The 23,929-nt window shown below is 37.8% G+C and overlaps 1 protein-coding gene across 4 annotated transcripts in view; it reads right to left on the bottom strand.

Annotated features, from left to right (window-relative positions):
- The window catches only part of DIP2B (disco interacting protein 2 homolog B), a 251,391-nt gene that overhangs the window by 99,515 nt on the left and 127,947 nt on the right, over positions 1-23,929 (bottom strand). For all 4 annotated transcript variants that reach the window (XM_036890477.2, XM_036890488.2, XM_036890498.2 and 1 more), the window contains exons 2-3: positions 22,828-22,899; positions 7,696-7,824 (exon numbers count right to left, since the gene is read on the bottom strand). In XM_036890477.2, the coding sequence (XP_036746372.1) occupies positions 7,696-7,824; positions 22,828-22,899 (201 nt within the window). The remainder of the gene's footprint in view (positions 1-7,695; positions 7,825-22,827; positions 22,900-23,929) is intronic.

The raw sequence follows: 23,929 nt of genomic DNA, 5'->3' as shown, positions 1-23,929 counted from the left end.
TATGAAACATTGCTGAAAGAAATTAAAGATGACACAAATAAATGGAAAAATATCCTATGTTCATAGATCAGAAAACCTAATATTGTTAATATTGTTAAAATGTCCTTACTACCCACATGATCTACAGATGTGGTGCAATCCCTACCAAAATCCCAATGGCACTATTTCAAGAAATGTAAAAACCATCCTAAAATCATATGTGATCTCAAAGGACCCCAAATAGCCAAAGGACCTCAAATAGCCAAAACAATCTTCAGAAAGAAGAACAAAGCTAGAGGCCTCACATGTCCTGATTTCAAAGCATATTACAAAGCTACAGTAACCATAACAGTATAATATTGGCATAAAGACAGATGTATAGACCAATGCAAAACAGATAGCTCAGAAATTAACCCTCACGTATAAGGTCACATGGTATTTGGCAAGGGTGTCAAGACTACACAATGGGGAAATGATAGTCTCTTCAACAAATGGTGTTGGGGAAACTAGGCTATCCACATGAGGAAGAATGAAGTTGGACCCTTATCTTACACCACATACAAAAATAAACTCAAAATACATTAAAGACCTAAACAAAAGACCTGAAACTAGAAAACAAGAGGAAAAGGCTTCATATCCTTGGAACAGGTACTAATTTTTTGCAAACGACACCAAAAGCACAGGTAACAAAAGCAAAAAATAGACAAATGGAACTACATCCATTCTCTTGGGTTTTCTAAATAAATTATCATATCAACTGCAATGTACCTTTTCTAATTCTTACATCTCGAATTGATTTCTCGTCTATTTGCATTCTTTAACACCTCTAAAATGATTTAAATATTAACATCCTTAGGACTAAAAAACCTCCTGCAAATAAATAAAGAAAAAAAGAACAAACAACCCAATTAAAAAAAAAAATAGGCCTAGGCAATGGACACATAGTTTACAAAAGAAGCACATATGGTCACTAAATATACTCCAAAATATCCAACTGCATTAGTAATAAAAAAAAAATAAGACTTCTACCAACAAGGTAGGAAGAGTATCCAATTCCCCACATCTGTGGACAACGGATGACTTTTTTCATCTTTCCCAAAAAGGTATGTGGAAAACATTACTTTACAGTTTTAAAGTAGCTGCTCCTATTTTTAGATTGTTTTTGTGAACTATTTAAGACATAGTACATAAGTGGTACAGCTGGGCTTTAAGGACCAGTGGTGCAGATACCAAGTGCCCTTACCTGTTAGGATAAATAGACAAAAGAATGATAGAAAGACAGGTAGACAGACAGAGACAGACTGAAAAGCAAATGTCTGGGTAGGTTGAGTTAATTAAGTAGAGATGTACAATTAAAGGAGCTACCTCCAAGCCAACAAGTAGGCATGCCATTTTTACCAATATGTAAGGTACCAAGCACCTTAACATTTTTCAATATGGAAGAGGCAGCAACTCTTAAGTTCTGGAACAGTAAGGTAACACATTAATTTTGGCACTACCCTGTATGCAGATGGAGAAAATTTAGTTTTGCATTTCACATTCTTCTGCCTTTACAAATGATATTTCTTTAGTCTAAAATATCTCTATAGCAAATAGCTATTCATTCTTCAAAATAGCTCAGACTTCACCATCTTCATGAAGCCTGCCCTTGACAGTGCCCTTGCCCAGGCTCCTTCCTGTCAGCCCCTCTTCCATGTTGTCACCACCTTATTTAAAGGATTCCTGTGTTTCGTCTGTGTTGCACTAGCATCTAAATTGTGCTCAAATCATAGGAAGTTAACAAGAAATGCTTGCTGAGCTGAACTGACATCAATCTAAGTTCTTTGGTTCAAGGAAGATTATTAATATAGAAATGAAATGATCGTGGTGCAACAGTGACAGTCACCTTAACAAATGTCACTTCCAGATTTAGACAGAAAAAATTCTCAATTAAGGTGACAGGGAGTTAGCATTGTGTTTAGCTCCCAGCATTACATTTAAAAAAAAACCATACTTGGGAGAATATAGTCATAAATGACATATCCAATAAGGGGTTGATATCCAAAATATACAAAGAGCTCACACACCTCAACAACAAAAAAGCAAATAATCCAATTAAAAAATGGGCACAGGATCTGAACAGACACTTCTCCAAAGAAGAAATTCAGATAGCCAACAGGCACATGAAAAGATGCTCCACATCGCTAATCATCAGGGAAATGCAAATTAAAACCACATTGAGGTATCACCTCACACCAGTTAGGATGGCCAACATCCAAAAGACAAACAACAACAAATGTTGGTGAGGTTGTGGAGAAAGGGGAACCCTCCTACACTGCTGGTGGGAATGCAAATTACTTCAACCATTGTGGAAAGCAGTATGAAGGTTCCTCAAAAAACTAAAAATAGAAATACCATTTTACCCAGGAATTCCACTCCTAGGAATTTGCCCTAAGAATGCAGGAGCCTAGTTTCAAAAAGACATATGCACCTCTATGTTTATCACAGTGCTATTTACAATAGCCAAGAAATGGAAGCAACCTAAGTGTCCATCAGTAGATGAATGGATAAAGAAGATGTGGTACATATACACAATAGAATACTATTCATCCATAAGAAGAAAACAAATCCTACCATTTGCAACAACACAGATGGAGCTAGAGGGTATTTGCTCAGTGAAATAAGCCAGGTGGAGAAAGACAAGTATCAAATGATTTCATTCACCTGTGGAGTGTATGAACAAAGAAAAACTGAAGGAACAAAATAGCAGCAGACTCATAGAACCCAAGAATGGACTAACAGTTACCAAAGGGAAAGGGACTGGGGAGGATGGGTAGGAAGGGAGGGATAAGAGGAAAAGGGACATTACATTTAGCACACATAATGTAGCCGGGGGGCGGGGTGGGGTGCCACCGGGAAGGCAGTATAGCACTTGGAAGACAAGTAGTGATTCTATAGCATCTTACTCCACTGATGGACAGTGACTGTAATGGGGTATGTGGTGAGGACTTGATGATGGGGGGAATCTAGTAACCATAATGGTGCTCATGTAACTGTATATTAATGATAGCAAAATTTTTAAAAACCTGTACTTCAGAGTAAAAATCATTTAGAATAATTGACTTAAGGCTTTAAATCATTTATCCAGGGCTATCACTTTAAAAACTATGCTTTGCAAATTTCCAATCATAAAATAAGTCATGGGGATGTAATGACAGTATGATGACTATAGTTAATAATACTGTATTACACATTTGAAAGTTGTTAGGAGAGTAAATCTTAAGTCCTCATCACACACACAAATTTTTTTTGTAACTATATGTGGAGATGGACTAATTGTGGTGATCATTTCACAGTATATACAAATATTGAAATCACATTATACACCTGAAACTAAAATTATTATGTGTCAATTACATTTCAATAAAAAAAGAAACTTTTGTTATTGTTCTTTAAAATTAATATGTATTTTGCTATGTGTATTTTGTATTTTACCACAAAGGGAAAAAAAATTAATGTACATATTGGAAAAACATCTAAACACATAATGATGAAGTGAAAATTTTCCCCAGACCCACTTCCCAAAAATAATCCCACCTCAATACTTTAGTACATACTAAACATAGATTTCAGTATTTGTAAACCTAACAATTTATGTAACTATTATTAATAATTTACAAAAATTGGATTATATGCTATGTACTATCTTGCATTTATTTCCTAAAAATATATTTTGTACATCTCTCCATATCTGCACAAATAAATCTATCTCATTGCTTTCTATGAACCTTCACAGAATTTTAAAATCAGTTTTCATAGAATTCCATTGGTAGACCTACTATAACTTATTTAACCACTGTGTTGTTATGAACAATACTACAACAAACATTCTTGTATATGTATCTTTGTGTACATCTGTTAGGTGTTTGTATAAAATAAATTCCTAAAGGTGCAATTTCTGGGTCAAAGTGTATGAATATTTGAAGTTTAAAAGATACTGCCAAACTGTTGTACTGTTACTTTTAAGACCACAGTACAACTTACTTTTGGCTCTGAAATGAAATAATTTCATGCTGCCTCTATTTTTACTGTGCCATTTTAGTGTCCCTGAAGTTTATTTAGTTGAAGCAAGATTGTCACATTTTACTGAACCGATGATGTTGTCATCATATATTAGAACATATTCTGGTTTCAGATAGCTAAAATGTGGAAAGTGTCCTTCTTATGTAGATGGAATTACAGTTCTTAGCTGTCTTGAAAACAAACGATTAACTGCTTATACTGAGGAAAAGCACTTTCTCAGCAACAGAACAGCAGCAAATCAAATGCTCACACTTACTGATCAAAAAATATTACATTTCCAAAAGTATGCTTGCATGAGATATGAAACATGTGATAGAAACCTTGCTAAACTAGGAAATTATTCTTGTTTAATCAAGCTTTAGAAGGCCCATAACATTTGGATAATTAATAATTATGGAGCATGTTGTGTTGTTTTTTGCCATAAGAATTCACAGCATCAGACCATAAAACTAATCAAACCACCCATCTATTTTCCAACACGATAAGTTCTGGCCCATGTCAAAAGGAGGTGTTGACAGTTACTGTATTGATAAGAACAGGCACCTCTCTTAACAGGATTTGACTCATTCACCAGCATACAATTCATCTTGATCATTGATAAAGAAATCACTTAGAAAGTTCAGTCCCCAGACACGACTGACACTGGACATCCCTGCCAGAACACATGAAACCTGGGTGTCATTTCCCAGCACTAATGTTTGAGCTGAGTAAAGTGATACAAATTCTCCTTTTAAAAGTCCTGTTTTGTTTTTGTTGTTTGAAGTAGCTAATTGCTCAAAAGATTAACATTAAAGGAGTTGTCAGAATGACTTACCATCAATCAGATCACTTTTCATTTTAGGCATCAACTGTGTATTTTCTACAAATGTGACCATAACACTTGGGTGTAGAAAGGTACGGCATGCCTTGATGTGCAGGAAAATGAGGTACTGAATAAGTGTATTTGAAATGTCAGACATTCTCGGCTAAGCTCAAACAACAGAATCGGGTCAGATGATCTGAACTCTGAATAAATATAAATTCTTTGCACAATGTCTGAAACATGAAACAATAAGCCTATTTAGAGTTTATTATGATTGGTTGAAATATCATAGGTGTTAATAAGCCTCCATCAAGTAAGAGAATTTTCCAGTTATACTCACTGATATCCATATTAAATCCTTTCTGTGTACCCATCACTTTATTCTGAATGCTTGTAATTTTTACTAAACATACCCTATATTCTTAGTCTAGTTTGCATGTGACATGTAAACAGAACCCTTCCTGAAATGGAGTGGCAAAAAGGTGAAGTTCAACTTTCCTAAATTTCTTCAACTTATTTGCTCTACTTCTGCTACTGTTGTTGGTTTCTTCTTACTTATAGAAGCTACAATTCTCAGAATGTGCTGAGATTTCCTTTGCTACTGAGTCGAGCAATTCCTAATGTATTGAAAACTGATTTTTCACCCAAATCCATGCTTGCATGCCTCCTCTTTCATGTTCCCCCTCATGACAGTATTTCAACACTTGCGTAGCTTTAAATATCTTCACAGTGTTTAAATCACCTTTTCTTCCTTACTTTTGTCTCTGGCCTTTTTGCTACTACCCTAAAAAAAAGTCCCAGTGAGATAAATATCCAAAACCCCACTATTAAACCTTCTTCAATACCCATGCAACCTAACCAAGAGAATCCGCAGTCTGTGAACTTGGTGACAAGTAGTGATTTTACAGCATCTTACTATGTTGATGGACAGTGACTGTGACCGGGGATGTGGGGGGAACTTGGTGAAGGGGGGGAGCCTAGTAAACATAATGTCCTTCATGTAATTGTAGATTAATGGTACCAAAATAAAAAAATGAAAAAAAAAAAAAAGAGAATCCACAGTCTGATAAACAGTATCTGATCCACATATCAGATATGTGATATACTTTCTGCTGTGTGGGTAAATCTGAAAGAATTAGTGTAAAAGAACAGGGGCTGGATAAACAGATGAGTTTTAGTAGGTGAAGGTCAAAATTTTACACTACTGACTGAGCCCATAAAACTTTATTCTGTATGTGGTAAACCTGGACCTAGGATGTAGAGAATCATCTTTTTGGTTCCTTCCTAATCCTTTTATTATTTGCTGTAAAAACAAACAAACAAACAAAACAATTCCAGGGATGAGAAGAAGGCCAGGGATGAGAACTGTAGAGGCTTAAGCCTCTCTGGACTACTTGGAACCTGATGCCGCTGTACCTGGACACCAGCCTCAAAAGGCAACACTACGTGCCAGGGAAATCAGGTTTGGGTCTTAGCAACAAATAGGAGCTCCTGATACGCTTTTCCACATCTACCCTTACCTCCCTCTAATTCATTTGTTAACAAATAAATTACATTTATTCCTTCCTTTCTCCAAAACACCTGTTTACTTATTACATATAGTAGGCCCGGTGGCAGGAACTGGGACACAGTAGTGGTAGTGTGGAGTCTGCAGCTGGCACAAGCTACTAGAACAAACTCAAATCGATGTTACTGCTCTGCCAAAAATCCTTCAGTGGTATTCAACATTCCTCAAGGTTTGGTCCCTGGTAATTTTTCCAGCCTCATTCGCCATATCTTTCTGGGCTGTTGCATTCTAAGTTCTAGCCATAATGAACTCATTTCAGGTCTACTATCTGATGCCATTTCCCTAACTCTTGCTGTCTGCCATGACATGGTTTAGCTGACTCTGTAGGAAAGCCTCCTCTGATCACACAAGACCAGGTTAAGTATAAGGGGGAAATTCTGGTGTGCATTACAACTTCTTTTTTTTTTGAACAAACACTTCTCATTCTCTCCTTCCAACTTGTAAAAATATGTATCTAATAAAATCAGCCCACAAAAAGGCTGATGTGGCTCTGCAGCCATGTCCTTTCTTCATATTCTCTAAAGCAGTTTCTGAGAAGATGTGATATACCCCCTGCTTTTCAATTCAGCGAAAGGTTAAGGCAACCTTGGCAAGCACAAGGGAGTAAAAAATCTGGAGCAGTAAAATAGCATTCCAGTTAGTCTTCTGACTTAATTCTGCTACTTCTTAAAACAATAAATGTGTCATCCAGACTCAGTGCAGTGGACAGTAGATGGGCATGGGTCAGGCTTGCCGCACCACACATCCTCCTGAGGGTCTGTAATTTGTTTCTCTGCTTGTCAGTCCCGGCCAGGGTATGGCAAGAGCATGCTTCCTTTGTCAGCCACAGCATGTTGCCTGTTCCTTCCCAGGGGTACACTTTGGGTCTGAGGAAATAAAGTTTAAGGGTTTACTAATTCGAAATTTCATTGTTGAGTTTTTGTTCCAGTGCCAAGAAACTAGTTTATCAACAGCTCTGGCAAATACACAGAAAGACCAGCTTCTTCCAACAGCGCCCACAGAGCTCCTCCCAGTACCGCCCTTTCTTTCTTAGTTGCGCACATTGCCTTTGTACTTGTCTGGCTCCCCTTGTCCTTGTGGGCAGAAATCTCTTATTTGCTGATATATCCCAAGCAAATACTGAGTATCTACTACATCTGGCACACCATAGGTACTCAATAAATGGCTGATGAATTAATTACTATAGACCTGTTGGCACTTCAAACACTGGAAGTTCTCCGGATACGCAGTTCACACTACAAGTCAGTAGAAACTATTGCATTGGTAATTTTCAGTTCCTTCTCACCTGATCGATATCGCTCATCCCTGGCTCCCCCAGATCGAGTTCGGTGGTACTTAGAAGGAGCGGAAGTCTGAGCTGCAGATGAAGCAGGTGTCTGGTTTCTATGTTCTTTCTGTACTGCTGAATCAGTTTCTAAAAAAGGAAGTTTGGAAGATGGTTATCCAATAAAAGTAACAGCTACTGTTTGCTGAGCACTATCCAGCATTCCCACACTTTGAGGTAGGTACTATTACCCCTATCTACAGTAAAGGGTTACAGAACTTCTAATATACATGCAAAGATATCCAGACTAAAAAAAAATCACTTTAGAACTATGACTGTCAACAGGTGATAGGAGAGAAATAGCAAGAAGATTTATGTAAAGTGAAAAGGCCCTTTCAGAGACTCCAAGAACAGGTAGCACAGGGGAATGGGGGTGGATTTGATCCCCTAATCCTACACAGTGGTACAAAGAACAGTTTGGGTAGTTTTAGCCTCCCAACTATAAGTTATTCCAAATAAACATATCATTTCAGCAGAACTAGTGTGCTTCTTATGAAACATAGCATCAAGTAGAGTCTATGAGCCCTCTTCTAACTGGAACTGCCACTGAACCTGTCCTTGTCCAGTCCCTGGCATGCCCCCTATTCTGCCTTCCCAAAAATTCAGTTTTCTCAAGAATATGGGAAAGGAGTAAATAAGCAGAAGAAAGACCTCTGATACTTTACTGCCTTCTTTTCCAAATGGTGATAGCTCCTGTCATTTTTTTAACTGTAGCAAGAACATTTAACATGAAATATTACCCTTTAAACAAAAATTTAAGTGTATAATACAGTATTGTAAATTATAGGCATGATGTTGTACAGCAGAGCTCTAGAATGGACTCAACTTGCAACTAAAACTTTTTACACTTTGAGTAGCAACTCCCTGTTTTCACCTTCTCCCAGCCTCTGGCAACCAGCATTCTACTCTCTGCTACCGTGAGTATGACTATTTTAGATTCGACATATAAATGGTATCACACAGGATTTGTGCTGTGACTTATTTCACTGAGCATCATATCCTCCAGATTCATCCATATTGTCACATCCATATTGCAGGATTTTCTTCTTTTTTAAGGAGTATTTTGTTTCTCAATTAGCACTTAGTTGTGCCAAGCAAGGCAGTTTACACACAGCAAATTAAGTGCCTGCTATAGTAAGATGTCATCTATCCAGCAAATGCACTGCTCCATGCCACAGCTGACAATCAGCTTATAAAGCCAAAAAGTTAAAAAGCAGACTGAAAGCCCAGTGGTTTAGGGAGTGCAAGCAATAGTCCCAATAACAGCTGAGGACATTACGGTACTATAGGAACTGAGACTCATCATGACATCAGAGCATTCAGAAAATGGGCAGAATGCTGGAGAGCCCATGAGTAAGAGCTCCAGTCCGCAGTCCCTGCTGAGCCCTGCACCTGCCAAGGCATCAGAGTGACACCATCCTGCACCCTCCGCACCAGTCCGTCCACCAAGTGAAGAGCACTTGACAAATTCGGTTGGCACCAAGTGGAGTGTAAGACTCTCCCAACGGAGCCCTGCCAAATTCCTGAGCCCCAAATTCATGACACAATTTAAAAGGCTGTTTTTTTTTAGTGGTTAGGTTATTTTTTATTTACTGTTTTTAAGAAGTCAAGGGAGAGTGTATTTTAGGACACTCTCCACTGAAGTGCTTTCATGGATCTAGAAATGTTGTTTTTGATGGGTTTTGGTAACTGAGATTTTTATTATAAAATATATTAACTGAGCAGAACACTTTAACATGGAGATTTTGAAATGTAATGTCTGGAATTGTAAATGGAAGTCTTTAATCAACTTGATTTTCTTGATAATCTATTTCACAGAAGAGCCATACTGAGTTCTTAATATTTTCATACCTTGTTCCATTTGTTAGTTTTACTACTCTAAAACAGGAATCAACAAACTATAGCCCGTATCTGTTTTGACAGTTTTATCAGAACACAGCCACGCTCATCTGTTTACATATTGTGTATGGGAACTTTCACACTACAGAGGCAGAGCTCAGTAGTGCCATCAGAGACTATATGGTCCTCCAGTCCTAAAATAATTACTATGTGGCCCTTTACAGCAAAAGCTTACCAACTCAGCTGTAATTACAAAAGCTAACATTTAAGTGTTTGCTTTGTGCTGGGCACTGTGCATATAGAAATTTTCACATTTTATCTCACTTATTTCTTACAACAACTCTACAAGTCAGCACTGTCACTAACAACTTATTACAGAAAAGGACTCAGAAATATGGATTATTTTATCCAAAGTCACAGAGCCAGGGAATGACAGAGCCACAATTTTAACCCAGGTCTGTCTAACTTCACCAGTTCTCAACCTGTCTCACAAGACTCTTAAGAGGAAAGCACTCAAAATTAATAAGTTAGTTTAGGAGCTTCTAAATGCTTCAGGATTTACAGTGAACAGACAACAGTTTAAAAAGAGAAAACCACCTGCCTTCATGTGAAACATTCTGCAAAAAGCCCCTCCAAATAAAGTTGTCAGCCATTCAGCCAGAGAAATTATTTAAAACATATTCCAATTAACTTAAAATAGAGAACAAAAAATAGAAAGGGGCTATTTTTATTTGCAGGGTCAGATGATAAATACAGGAAGGAAATCAGATTAGCACACATGAGCTACTTTGCTTGTAACTATGCACAGAGAAAATGGTTTGACTTAAGAGTACCAAGTTTAAAACATTAGCATTGTATTCCTTGTGTGTGTGTGTGGGGGGGGTTATAATGAATATATAACTGAATTATCCATCACTGATTATTTTTTAATTAAATAAGCAGATTTGCTAGGATAGACCAAACCACCCTAAGAAACATGCTGCTTCCAAATTAGTTAGCTAGTAATTCAAAGGATGAAAAGAATGAGTATGGATTCTCATTTCACAAAACATGGACACAAAAGGTTTATGTATGCTTTACTACTCCTCTCTCATTTCTGCTTTTGTTTTGTATTTTTCAAGGTGATTAATTAAGAGAAAGAAGATAATGTAGGCTAAAGAATTAAAGTGGTTACAATGACATGACAGGGAGCAGGGGAACTGGGAGTTGACACATTTGTTGGAGGCAGAATTATAGAAAATGAACATTTCCACTCAGGATTACCTAGAGGTTATCAGATATCAAGCCAAAAGGCAATATTAACCCAAATACAGATATCTGATGAAAATTAAGAATCAGACAAAAGTGAAGAGATCCACTGAACTGGTACTGAAGACAAAAAACAAAAAACGCCTCACTACACACTGTTCTCGGAGCCTCATTTATTTGCACAACGCCCTGCAGTGCTTCTTTCGGTCCCCTCAGGGATTTAGCTATCCAAGCAGACCAGGTCTCTTTGGGGTCTAAAATCATGACAAACATTTCATTGTGACTTGGAAGAAGTGAAACCAAAAGGTTGATTTGCAGTTTCTGTAGGTGGTTGGTGACAGGTTTGTTCAGTGGACATTCCTCAGGCGCCCAAAGAACAGTGCCGCAACGACATGGATTTCTGAGAGGACAGCCTTGGTCCAAATGTGCAGTGTACCTGCTTCTGGTTCAACAGTCTGTCTAAAAGATATGTAAAAGGAAAAAATAGTAAAATGAATTCTTCGGAATTAAATCACTTTAAGTAGAATTGGAGGGAGGGGGTTCTTAATAGTGAAACCCTGTAGATTACTTTTCGAATGTGAATAATCACTCTCCAATTCATATGAATTCTATAAATTTTTATTTCCATGTATTGAAGTTTATGTTTTAAGAGATAAGATTTACAAATATATTTTATATGTGCACTGAAAAAACTGGAAGCAATACAGTAAGATGTAAAATGTTAATAACAATTATCTCTAAGTGATCAGATTTTGGATGTTTCATGTTTTTCCATAGGCTTTACTGGGTTTCCATAATTTAGAAAGTTCTACTTTCAGAATACAAAAATAACACATGTTCATTACAGAACACCAAGGAAATAGTTCAATGTAAAGAAGAAAAATGATATTGGATTTTCTTACTTTGAAGGTCATACCACATTGAGCAGTTGCTTACCAAAATAAATTAAAATAATATTCAGTTTTCAGCTCCCTAAATAAACTATGACTTGATGACCAGGATTTCCTAATCTTCTAAAATCAATTGTCTCCTTTTTCTTTGACCAAAAGCAATCGGCAAATCAATGCATATCTGGAGGTGAGGGGGAGGAAACTATGTTCTGCATGGATTAAAATAATTTTGGAAGGCTATTTCCACTTTAGCTTACTTGCCAGGCAAGTTAATTCATCATGGAAAAGGGCAGGAAACAATGTACCCCCAAGTCTCCTCAAAGAGAGGAGGGCACGATATGGGGATACAGGAGCACAGCAGGACATTATTTAACAGCATGTCCAATGTCAGATGGGCAGACAAGATGCTGCTTAAAGATGAATCATTCCCTGGCCAGGGTTTCACACTCCAACCAGATCTCAGGAATCACCTGGAGCCCCAAAATAGAGATTTCTATATTTTGAGTAGATACGCAGTTTTACTACCAAGAAACTAAAAGTAAAGACAGAATTAATATATGTACCAACATGAGATACTACATGCCACAAAAAATGAAAAATATGTTGACTATGCAGACACATGAAAGTCTAAATGAAATAACGTCAAGTGATAAAAGATTAAAACATGCACATAATGATTGCAACTATATATATATATATATATGTACAAATTGTTTATATATAATTACAAGGATCAAATGGAACATAAAATCCCTTAAGTAGCTGGAATGAGGTAATCATGAGGTATTCTGTAGTTCTTTACTATTTCTTTTGTCTGTAGAAAGAGTTACGTATTAATCAAAGTAATCTTAAAAGACACTAAATACAGGTAACTGCTGGAATGAGCACTGCTAATCTCACAAATTAAGTCATCATCAACACTTCTAAATTCTAGTGTGAAATATACTTGAAATCCAAAGAAAATGATTACTTGCTGATTATTACACAGTGACAGCGCCAGTTTGGGGGTTACTGATCTTCTGGTCTGTTGTACAGAATATCCACTAGGGGTCACCATTATGTTTAAATAGTGATGATGCTACAGGCTTATAACCACTAAGTTTAAGACAAACCACGACTTTTAATTTCTTCTACAACACAAAGCCTTCCTTCTCAATGATCTGTATGTACATACAGAGAGAGACATCAGAGTCTTCTATGATTCTACTGTTTGAACACAATAACAATGATAACCTGAAATGGCTGATATTTGGTAGTATAAAACTATGCAAAACTTCGATTCAGGAAGATGGAAGAGAGCCAGGCTTTCAACTCTCCGTATGATTTAACAGATATTCTCACCTGTAAGAGTATTAGAGTGAAACAGGAAGTGCTCTGAGAATCAAGTAACATAATAACTCAACTTCTAGAGTGAGCAGAGCAGACATGCTCACAAGGCTTGGTGCTGGGGTCCAGAGAAGAAATATATTAAATAAGCGATCACGAGCTCATGTAGATCTTTTACATTGTGCTATGCGCTGAGAAGGAAAAGAACAAAGCCCTCAGTCCAAATAATGGGGAATTCAATTTGTATGTGAGTTTCAGGGAAGGTTTGTTCAAGGGAGACATTTATGCAGGCTTTAGCTAGACAGAGAGGGGGAAAAGCCACTTTACACAAAAGCATGGTATTTGTAGAAGTCCAGTGAGGGAGAAAAACCTTGACAAGTCTGAGGAAGACTGGTGGGGTTAAAGCACAGTGGAGAGAGGGAGTGATACAAAATAAAGCTGGAGAATAAAAGTGGGGTCAGGTCACTTGTCTTAAGTCAAAGGAACAGCCTTTGAAGGGATTTAAACAGGAAAACATAGTAGCAATGATAAAAACATTTCTAGGCTCTTTAAACTTTCATCACATCATCTCATTTTATCTTCACACTAACACTATTTGATAGATACCATTAAGGAAGCAGGACATCACAGGTTCACTCTGCTTTTCTATAGTGAGACTGTGTCAATAATCACCTTGAATCATTATAAACAGAAACTCTACTCCTACTCCCGCCCCCTGGAAGCATATTTTGAATCACTTGGGGAATTTCCATGGGAGCTAAAGTCACAGAGTCACTGAGGACAGCCGTCCTTAGAAGGAGAGGTGATTAACTTCACTGCCCAGGGAGAAGGAGGAATGACCGTGTTTGCATGTGGAGTCAGGAAAGGGGCCACCTGCCTGATGTGATGGCTAGAGGTGCATCTGGGCGTTAGGGGCTCTGGGTCTGAAACGGGGGAGGGTGGAGGGTGTGTGTGAACAGACCCTGACCCAGAGCTTCCCAAGAAAATTGCTGTATGTGACACTGAAGAGCACAGTACAAGAACTCTGTCCTGAGAATCCAAGTGCGGTCCTTTGCTGAACTGAGCAGAATGGGTTCCTCCACCAGCGTGACTTACCTGTAAGTCAGCATTACTGGTCACAAGGCAAGAACCAGTTTTCAGTAACATCCCATAAGGCACTGAGAACCAGCAGCAGTCTATGGGGCTCTTCTCTTTTAGGCATGGAAACTGCACTGAACACCTCTCCTTCTGCACTACCCATTTCCCAGGGGGTTCTTGGACAATTTAAGAGGAAAGAGAAGCCCCAAGAGAAAGATAATGGACTTCCTTCTGATAAGATTTGTGGGGATAGATTTAACTACAGGGTGCGCTCCAGTTCACAGTAATAGAATACTATCAAAACGTAGGAAATGAAAGAGCAGAACTGGGACTGGAATAAAAAATAACATGTTCTTTCCATTATGCTGTGATCCTCACTTGGGAAGGAACTTTTAAATCAAAATGCGGTAGATAAAGTAGATCCCACTTCCCTCCTCTCTATAACCTTACACAAAAAGGCATACTGCTTACTTCATATTTACATAGTTGGAAACATTCTATAGCATTCCTGATTTCAATATCTGGTTTTATATTCACATCCCTTTGAATTTCCACAGTACTTTGTTTAGAACTCTCTTATAGTGCTTTTTTAACTCTATCTGTTATGATCCTCATTTGTGTATGCATCTTATCTCTCTTACTACAGCATATATATAACTTGATATCAGAGTCTGTTCTTAATGCATCTTATATTTCCTGCAGTAATTGGCTCTGAGTCTCATACACTCCAGGCACCCAATTTTGGTTAAAATAAATAAACAAATGAGATCTTGTCACCCCCACTAATGATAGTGAACGGCTGAGAAAAACAAAGACAAAAATGAAGAGATACCAATTTAAAGGATATGGTTAAATGTTAATTTGAGAAGCCTGCTTATTTCTGTATCTCTAATCCATACAGTTTTATACGAAACTGTGTGCCTTTGCCTTTCATGATTTTCATACATCTACACAAGGTCATTAAGAAAAATAGGGTCACAGATTATACTCAAGAGGAGTTATCAGAGGCTTTAGAGAGCAGATAAAACCCAAGGTTTTCTTTTGTTTCATTTTACCTCAGTCACATACACTTGTCCAATCTCACTTGCACATATACACTTGCACAATCTCAAAGGCAGGATTGAGCTTAGAAGAACTATGACAACAGGGGTGTGGAGCAGCTGGCACATGCATTGTACGTATCGCTACTGGAATACTGGTGAGCAAATACCCTCTAGTAAAATAAGCAGCAATTACAAAAGAAACCCAAGTCTGGGAAAAGCCTTTGGGTCGCCACAACTTCCTACTATGACAAGGTGGAGAATGTCAACACATAACCATATTCATAAACTAATAGGTCTTATCCCTAGAAGGGCAGTAGGTGAGAGTCTGGGGAAAATTAATATGGAAACCTAGGCCAAGAGGGAATACGTGAAAGGTGAGGTGCTATTCTGAAGCAGGAGACAAACAGATTTAAATGTACAGAAAGTAGAGCAAAATCAAAGGATGAAGGAAGAAAAACAAATACACAAAGGTCACAAATAATCTCAATACACAAAGGCAGAATGGAATGTTTATACCAATGCCATCAAAAACAGAAGTTGCAATAATGTCCTAAAGCAAAAGATGTGGGCCCAAGAAAAGATGTCACCACTGACCTCTAAGGGCACTTTTAAAGAGTGGAGAGTTGCCAACAGAGCTGAGGTAGAGCTCTTCCCAGACCCACCCAGAGGAAGGAGGCCTCCAGTTTCAATACTTCATGGAGCTCTACATACGAGCAGCTTGCTGGTGAAAAGCCAAGATGAAATACTAGGGTCTCTGAGATCTTTTAGCCTCATAGAAATTATCTTTGTACAAATTTGGAACAACCCTTATATAGAAAAGTTAGGATAAAGAATTCTGATTAAACATGGCAGAATAAAAACTTCTATCTATCCCCACACTTTCCCAAAATGCCACTAGAATGATAATGAAGGCATGTGGCAGGACAAGAAAATAGTCAACTCAGATACATGCAGGAAGATAGATGACAGCAAGATCTGTCTCTACGAAAATAAAATTGATGGATTAACTATGAAAAAAAGCAAATGGCTTATCTGGAAACAATATTTACATAATCATAATAATGTAAGCACTGAATGCTGACTTAGCAACACAAAAGTAATATATGAAGCATACAGTCCCAAATGAGTGTGAGATGGGAGATGTGAATCATGGGACAATGGGGAGGAAAGAATGTATGGTGACCATATGGTTAAGGGAGGAATTGTAAGGGAAAAAGTCTAATCTTTTACAGTAGAAAAATCAATAAATGATGCCTCAAATTGAAAAAAGGTCAAGAGACAGCACTGAAATGTTACTTAGAAATACAGAGGTAACTGCCAGAATAAAGTTTTAAGAAGCTGAAAGTCTTTCCTTTAAGATCGGGAACAAGACAAGGATGCCCACTCTCTTCACTTTTATTCAACATAGTTCTGGAGGTCCTAGCCACAGCAATCAGACAACACAAAGAAATAAAAGGCATCCAGATTGGTAAAGAAGAAGTTAAACTGCCACTGTTGCAGATGACACAATATTGTACAGAAAAAACACTAAAGAATACACTCCAAAACTATTAGATCTAATATCTGAATTCAGCAAAGTTGCAGGATACAAAATTAATATACAGAAATCTGTTGCATTCCTATACACTAAGGATGAACTAGCAGAAAGAGAAATCAGGAAAACACTTCCATTCACAATTGCATCAAAAAGAATAAAATACCTAGGAATAAACCTAACCAAGGATGTGAAAGACCTATACTCTGAAAACCACAAGATACTCATGAGAGAAATTAAAGAAGATACCAATAGATGGAATCACATCCCATGCTCATGGATAGGAAGAAGAAATATTGTCAAAATGGACATCCTGCCTAAAGCAATCTACAGATTTAATGCAATCCCTATCAAAATACAAACAGCATTCTTCAACAAACTAGAGAAAATAGTTCTAAAATTCATATGGAACAACAAAAGACCCTGAATAGCCAAAGCAATCCTGAGAAGGAAGAATAAAAAGGGGAGGATTACACTCCCTGACTTCAAGCTCTACTACAAAGCCACAGTAATCAAGACAATTTGGTACTGACAAAAGAACAGACCCATAGACCAGTGAACAGACTAGAGAGCCCTGATATAAACCCAAGCATATATGGTCAATTAATATACGATAAAGGAGCCGTGGATATACAATGGGGAAATGACAGCCTCTTCAACAACTGGTGTTGGCAAACTGGACAGCTACATGCAAGAGAATGAAACTGGATTACTATCTAACCCCATACACAAAAGTAAACTCAAAATGGATCAAACACCTGAATGTAAGTCATGAAACCATAAAATTCTTAGAAGACAACATAGGCAAAAATCTCTTAAATATAAACATGAGCATCTTTTTCTGAACATATGTCCTCGGGCAAGGGAAACAAAATAAAAAATGAACAAATGGGACTACATCATGCTAAAAAGCTTCTGTACAGCAAAGGTCACCATCAGCAGAACAAAAAGGCATCTTACAGTATGGGAGAATATATTTGTAAATGACATATCTGACAAGGGGTTAACATCCAAAATATATAAAGAACTCACATGCCTCAACACCCAAAAAACAAATAGCCCTATTAAAAAATGGGCGGAGGATCTGAACAGACACTTTTCCAAAAAGAAATTCAGATGGCCAACAGGCACATGAAAAGATGCTCCACATCACTAATCATCAGAGAAATGCAAATTAAAACCACAATGAGATATCACCTCACAGCAGTTAGGACAGCCAACATCCAAAAGACAACCAACAACGAATATTGGTAAAGAGGTGGAGAAAGGGGAACCCTACTACACTGCTGGAGGGAATGTAAATTAATTCAACTTTTGTGGAAAGCCGTATGGAGGTTCTTCAAAATAGAAATACCATTTGACTCAGGAATTCCACTCCTGGGAATTTACCCTAAGAATGCAGGAGCCCAGTTTGAAAAAGACATATGCACCCCTATGTTTATTGCAGCACTATTTACAATAGCCAAGAAATGGAAGCAACCTAAGTGTCCATCAGTAGATGAATGGATAAAGAAGATGTGACACATATACACAATGGAGTACTATTCAGTCATAAGAAGAAAACAAATCTTACCATTTGCAACAACATGGACGGAGCTAGAGGGTATTATGCTCAGTGAAATAAGCCAGATGGAGAAAGACAAGTATCAAATGATTTCACTCATCGGCAGAGTATAAGAACAAAGAAAAATTGAAGGAACAGAACAGCAGCAGATTCACAGAGCCCAAGAATGGACTAACAGTTACCAAAGGGAAAGAGACTGGGGAGGATGGGTGGGAAGGAACGGATAAGGGGATTAAGGGGCATTATGATTAGCATACATGATGTAGGGGTGGGGCACGGGAAAGGCAGTATAGCACAGAGAAGACAAGTAGTGTTTCTATAGCATCTTACTCCACTGATGGACAGTGACTGTAATGGAGTATGTGGGAGGGACTTGATAATAGGGGAAATCTAGTAACCACAATGTTGTTCATGTAGGTGTATATTAATGATACCAAAATCAAATTAAATTAAAAAAAGACAAATGGGGGTAAATATGCTAAGGGTGGTCACTTTTTTAGCTACAGAACCTATATACCTTAGATGACCGAGCCTCACAACTGATCCCTTTTTTGGGGAAAGACATAAATAGATTCAAGATCAAAAGTGGGTAAAGAAAGTGATCAATGTGAATTAGAGAATTTACCACTAAGACACCCTCACTAAAAAATCTAAGTAGTATAGAATGGACTTTGGGAAGAAAGAAATTGAACTTAGAGTAAGGAATGAAACACAGAGGAATAACAAAGAAGCAGATATTAACAATCGTTGGCTATATAAAACAATAATAATAACAATAATTCATGATTGAGGTGGTATGTAAACAACAATAATAAATTTATATGTGGAGTGATGTTAGCCGACATTAAAGCATTAACATACTTGTGCTGGTTGGGAGGAGAATAAAGATGTCTAATAACTCTAGACAGTTGAGATTTCTTTTTTAAGTCTTAGGATTAAAAACACTACAGGGACAGTTACTGATGATAAAAGGAACAATTCACAAATGCAATTAATTTGCCTATACCTAGTAACATAGCTTTAAAATACATAAAGCCAAACTTGACAGAACCACAAGGAAAGTTGACAAACCCATAGTCAAGGTGCAGGTTTTTCAACACAGTTCTACCAGAAATGACAGAAAAGTTACTAAGAACAAATAAGAGCTGAACAACTAACTACTTTGAATTAATGGACCAGAACCATCCACTCAACAAACAGGAACAGGTGAGTTATAGAAATTTACTAAATACTAGGCATGTCTTAACAAATAACAAAGAATAGATTTTGTACAGGCATGTTCTTTGACCACAGTGAAATCAAGTAACACTTTTTTAAGGAAAGAAAGCAGAAAATCTAAGCACCCAACTCAGGAATTAAAGAGTACAAGAGTCAGCAAAAAGAGTACAAGGAAGGAAATACATATGGGAGCCGAAAATATATCAGAAAACAATGCCATACTAAAAAAAGATCAACAAAATCAAAAGCTTGCTCTTTGAACAGACAAACTTCTGGGAAGACAGATTATGAGAAAAGAGATATAAGTAAACAATATAAACAAAGCAGGGGCTTTAAAAATAGAATACTGTGAATAACTTCATAAATTTGAATATTTATAAAAACAGACCATTTCCTAGAAAAATTAAACCTACCAAAAATGAAGAAACAGAAAACTGATAGAACTTGGTAACAGACAAGTGATGGGGAATGAAGGAGATGCTGAGGATGATTTTTAAGTCTCCAAATTGGATTTAAGAGGCGAGTTCTATTCACTCCAAGGGGGAAAACTAGAGTCACAGAAGTAGGCTGGATGTCCTTAGAGCTGGATTTTTGTCTTTTTATTTTTTGTTTTCTGTGTGTGTGTGTGGAGGGGCTGATGGTGTAGGGATGGTGTGCAGAAGACAGAAATTTAATGGATATATTGAAATAGAGATTCCTTCAAGCAATATAAATGGAGATATTAAGCATGTAGATGGATCTATGGATCTGGAGCTCAAGTCAAGAAAGATCTGGGTTGAAGAAACATATTTAGGAGTGACCCTATTTAAACAAAAATTAAAGCCACAGGTATGTCTGAAATACTCTAGAGAGACAGAACATTGATTTTCTAAGTATGGTCTGGTCCCTGGACCAGCAAGCTCAGAATCCCCTGGAAACCTGACAAAATGCAAATTCTCAGACCCTACCCTGGACCTACTGAATCAGAAACCCTGAGAATGGGGTCCTACAACCAATTAACAAGCCCTCCAGTGATTCTGATGCAGGCTATAATTTGCAAACCACCCATACAGAGCGAGAAGTCAAGAGGGCTTGGGCCCTGCCTTGAGAATTTCAACATTTAACAGGGGAGGATAAGCCTGCAAGGGTGACTAGGAGCAAAAGGAAGAGGTAGGTAAAAAAAGAGGAGTGTTTCAAGTGTTTCAAGAGGCAGAGTGGTGACTACTACTGCTATACCACTTAAGACAGCTCCAGAAAGGACTGGAATGGGCTGAGCAGTGAGCAGGAGTTGAGAACACAGAGACAGTAAGTATAAACAGTTCTGAGCAGTTTGGTCATGAAGGGGAGATACAGAGATAGGAGAGGCTGACAAGGGAGGATTTTTTTTAACAGAACAGTAATGAACATGATAAACGACTGAGGGGGAGCATCTGGTTGAGAAGAAGAGCACGACTGTACGAGAGAGGCAGGGGGCTGACAGCAACGGCATGCCAAGGGGGCAACGCAGCTGTCTGTAACAGCAGGAGGAGCATTTTATTACTTGCTCTGCTTAGAATTGCTAGACATTGTGGTAATAATAAGCAAACCAACTTTTTGTTGGTTTTATTAATGCTTTTTTAGTTTCTACAGATACTACACCCCTCATTGCCTGTACCAGGGGTGGCCCACTCCCACTGCCATGTCCTTGGTGTCACTGGATGACAGAACAAGGTTTCTGAAAAGGGAGCAGGGGATGGGATCCAAAGCACAGGTGGAAGGACTGTTCTTGGATTAGAGGGTTAGGTCACCTTTTTAACCAAAAGGAGGTAAACGTGAGGGGCACAGATGAGAAAGTGTGAAAGGTGGTAGCAGGAAGACGCAGGAGCTCGAATGGCTTCTATTTCCCCTGGGAGGTCATGGGCAAGACCATCCTGCCTGTGAGATGGCTCTGTCACATTTCTTGGCCTGTTGTGATTAAATGTCTGATTTGTCAAATTCATACTCACTAAGCCAACTTTGTTAGTGATTTGGCTCCCCTTGTAGGCCTGCCCATGGGGCAAGAAGGCGCTGACCACACAGACTTGAGTATATCTCAGAGGTTTCTCAGCAGAAACTGATAAACTGGTTCTTGAACATGATTTGGTTTCTATATAGCCTGAACAGATAATGAACAGACATTGGTCCTTTTTATAGTTACATTTCTTATCGAGTTATTTTTTCAGGACTTAATTGCTTTTGCATAAAGTGACTAAAGTAAATCTCTGGGCCTGCAGAGAGGCATGATCCACAGTTAAGCAGCCAGCGCCCTCCCTTTCTCTGTCACGCCTTGTTCAGCAAAAGGTGGCTTTTCACTAGTTGCCACTGGCCCAATTTCTACCTCTTCTCTCTCAATTCATTTCTATACCCATCTGGTTTACTTAAGATATTTTAAAATAGCCATTGCTGCTCTGACCTTCTAGTTTCTGTAGGGAAGAATTTCCAAGAACAGTGCAAGAAATAAAACAGGACCTCAGTGAAATATATTGGTATAAAACCATTATTCATTTATTTATTCCATTATTCATTCAACAAATATTTACAGACTATATACCCTGTGCAAGGCTTGATATTAGAACTGTGGTAGGTACAAAGTCCTCAAGGAATTTACAGTCCAGAACTAAAAGCAACTGGCTCCAGAAACAACCAGGCCATGGAAACAGACTTTGCATGTAGGGGGAAATCAGAAATAAAGAAAAAATTCTTTATAGTAAAAGTGATTAAAGCAGAAATAGGCTATCAAAGGAAATCCTGCAATCTGAGTAAGTGTAAAAATATGACGACTTAGAGACACACCGTGTTGCCTAGAAACAAAGGTTCCAGCAACCAACTGCTCTGGAATTAAGCACAAACGTGACTCAGGACTTTCTGATCCACGAAGAACACAGTCTCTATGCAGGAGTAAGTCAGGCTGTGGATTAACTTAAAAGATTGTTGAGGGTTCTTACCCCCAAATTTTCAGGTTCTGGAATCCTTGAGTTACCTGGAAAAACCGATCTGTCCTTCCTTCTTGCCTCTACTCCCTTTGCTCCTCTCCATCACAGTCTGTGCTCAGGCAAAAATACGATGCAGTTTCTCCATGACCTGGAATTTTCTGCCATTGAATCATGTCAGCTATGCACAGACTATCACCCAAGCTTTGTGTGAATGATTTGATGACCCTGGGCATTTAAAAAATGCCTAGCACACAGCAGATGCTCAGTTAAGATTCATTTCCTCCTTTCTTTCCTTCTGTTTTTTCTCTCCTCTGGTGAGGAAGGGAGGGAAAAAACAGGAACCAACCAAAGACAGATCTCTTGTAAGACAGCATTCTTCAGTACAAAAATATTGAAAAGGTTTAAACAACTTCATATTACCTACCTTGTGTCTGTGGGATGTAAGGTGAGAGGAGTTTTGACCTTTTCTTTTCATATCCCTTCTGGGTGATGTCCCCTAAAATAGCAAGAAACAGAAATAGGTTATGCATTATTCTTACTCTGTGGTTGTTCCTGTAAAAATAAAATTAATTACAGAGTATTCTAGATTACCACATAAAGAGTAGGAAAAAATGTATATAGTTCTTTGCCAGGGATATTTATATGTGTGATTTCCCACAGGCTGGGAGCTGACTTCTTGTGGAAAATTGTAGGGCTTGTCCCTAAACCAATTGAGCATAGCAAAATTGCATACCATGTCAGAGACTGCTGAGTTCCTAGACACCCCTCATTTCCTTGGAATTTAACATATGCCAAAATGGAATGCTGCAAGGATGGCAGACTGGTCTATCAAAAGTGTCAATTTCATCAAATGAATGCAATTGATTGGGGAGGTATTCAAGTACACTGACATATAGAACCACATAAAATCAAAAGTCTAGTTAAGGGAAGAAGTCAAGATTTATGCACTGAGATGGGAAATTTGAAAGGCCCTTCTGCACCCTCATACCTGTAACTAGAACCTGGGTTTAGAATTCACACATCTTTTTCCTTTTTCCCTTAGTTCACTTTTATTGGTTTGTATTATTTATATATACGTATATGTCTTTTTCACAAGGTTAAGTTAAAAAGTATACATGAAGCACAAAGTATGTATACAATAAATGTAATAAGGATAAACTGACCAATAGAGAAAATGTGTTGTTGAAATGTTAAGAAATATACTAGGTACTAAAGGAAGGGTAGCAAATGGATGGGAGTAGAGCAGGGTTCAAAGGAACAGGAAATTCAGAACAAAAGGACATTTAAGAAAGAATGAGTAACTCAAAGCCAGAGGAATAAATATATGTGGTGAGGAGACATGACAGCATTGTTTCCCAAAAAATAATAATTTTTAATTCAAAGAAAACTTTAAAAGTTTAAATTTAAGATAAGTAATTTGCATATTCAAATTTATAATATTTACTTATTATACAATTAATTTCAGGGGGAAGCATATTTTGATGGACACAGATTTGAAATCAAGGGTAAGGAATGTCAGCTGCTGT

This window comes from Manis pentadactyla, chromosome 10 (assembly GCF_030020395.1).
Source record: "Manis pentadactyla isolate mManPen7 chromosome 10, mManPen7.hap1, whole genome shotgun sequence".
Taxonomy (NCBI): Eukaryota; Metazoa; Chordata; class Mammalia; order Pholidota; family Manidae; genus Manis; species Manis pentadactyla.
Note: the sequence above shows the minus strand (reverse complement) of the source record. Positions and strands in the feature narration are given on the sequence as shown.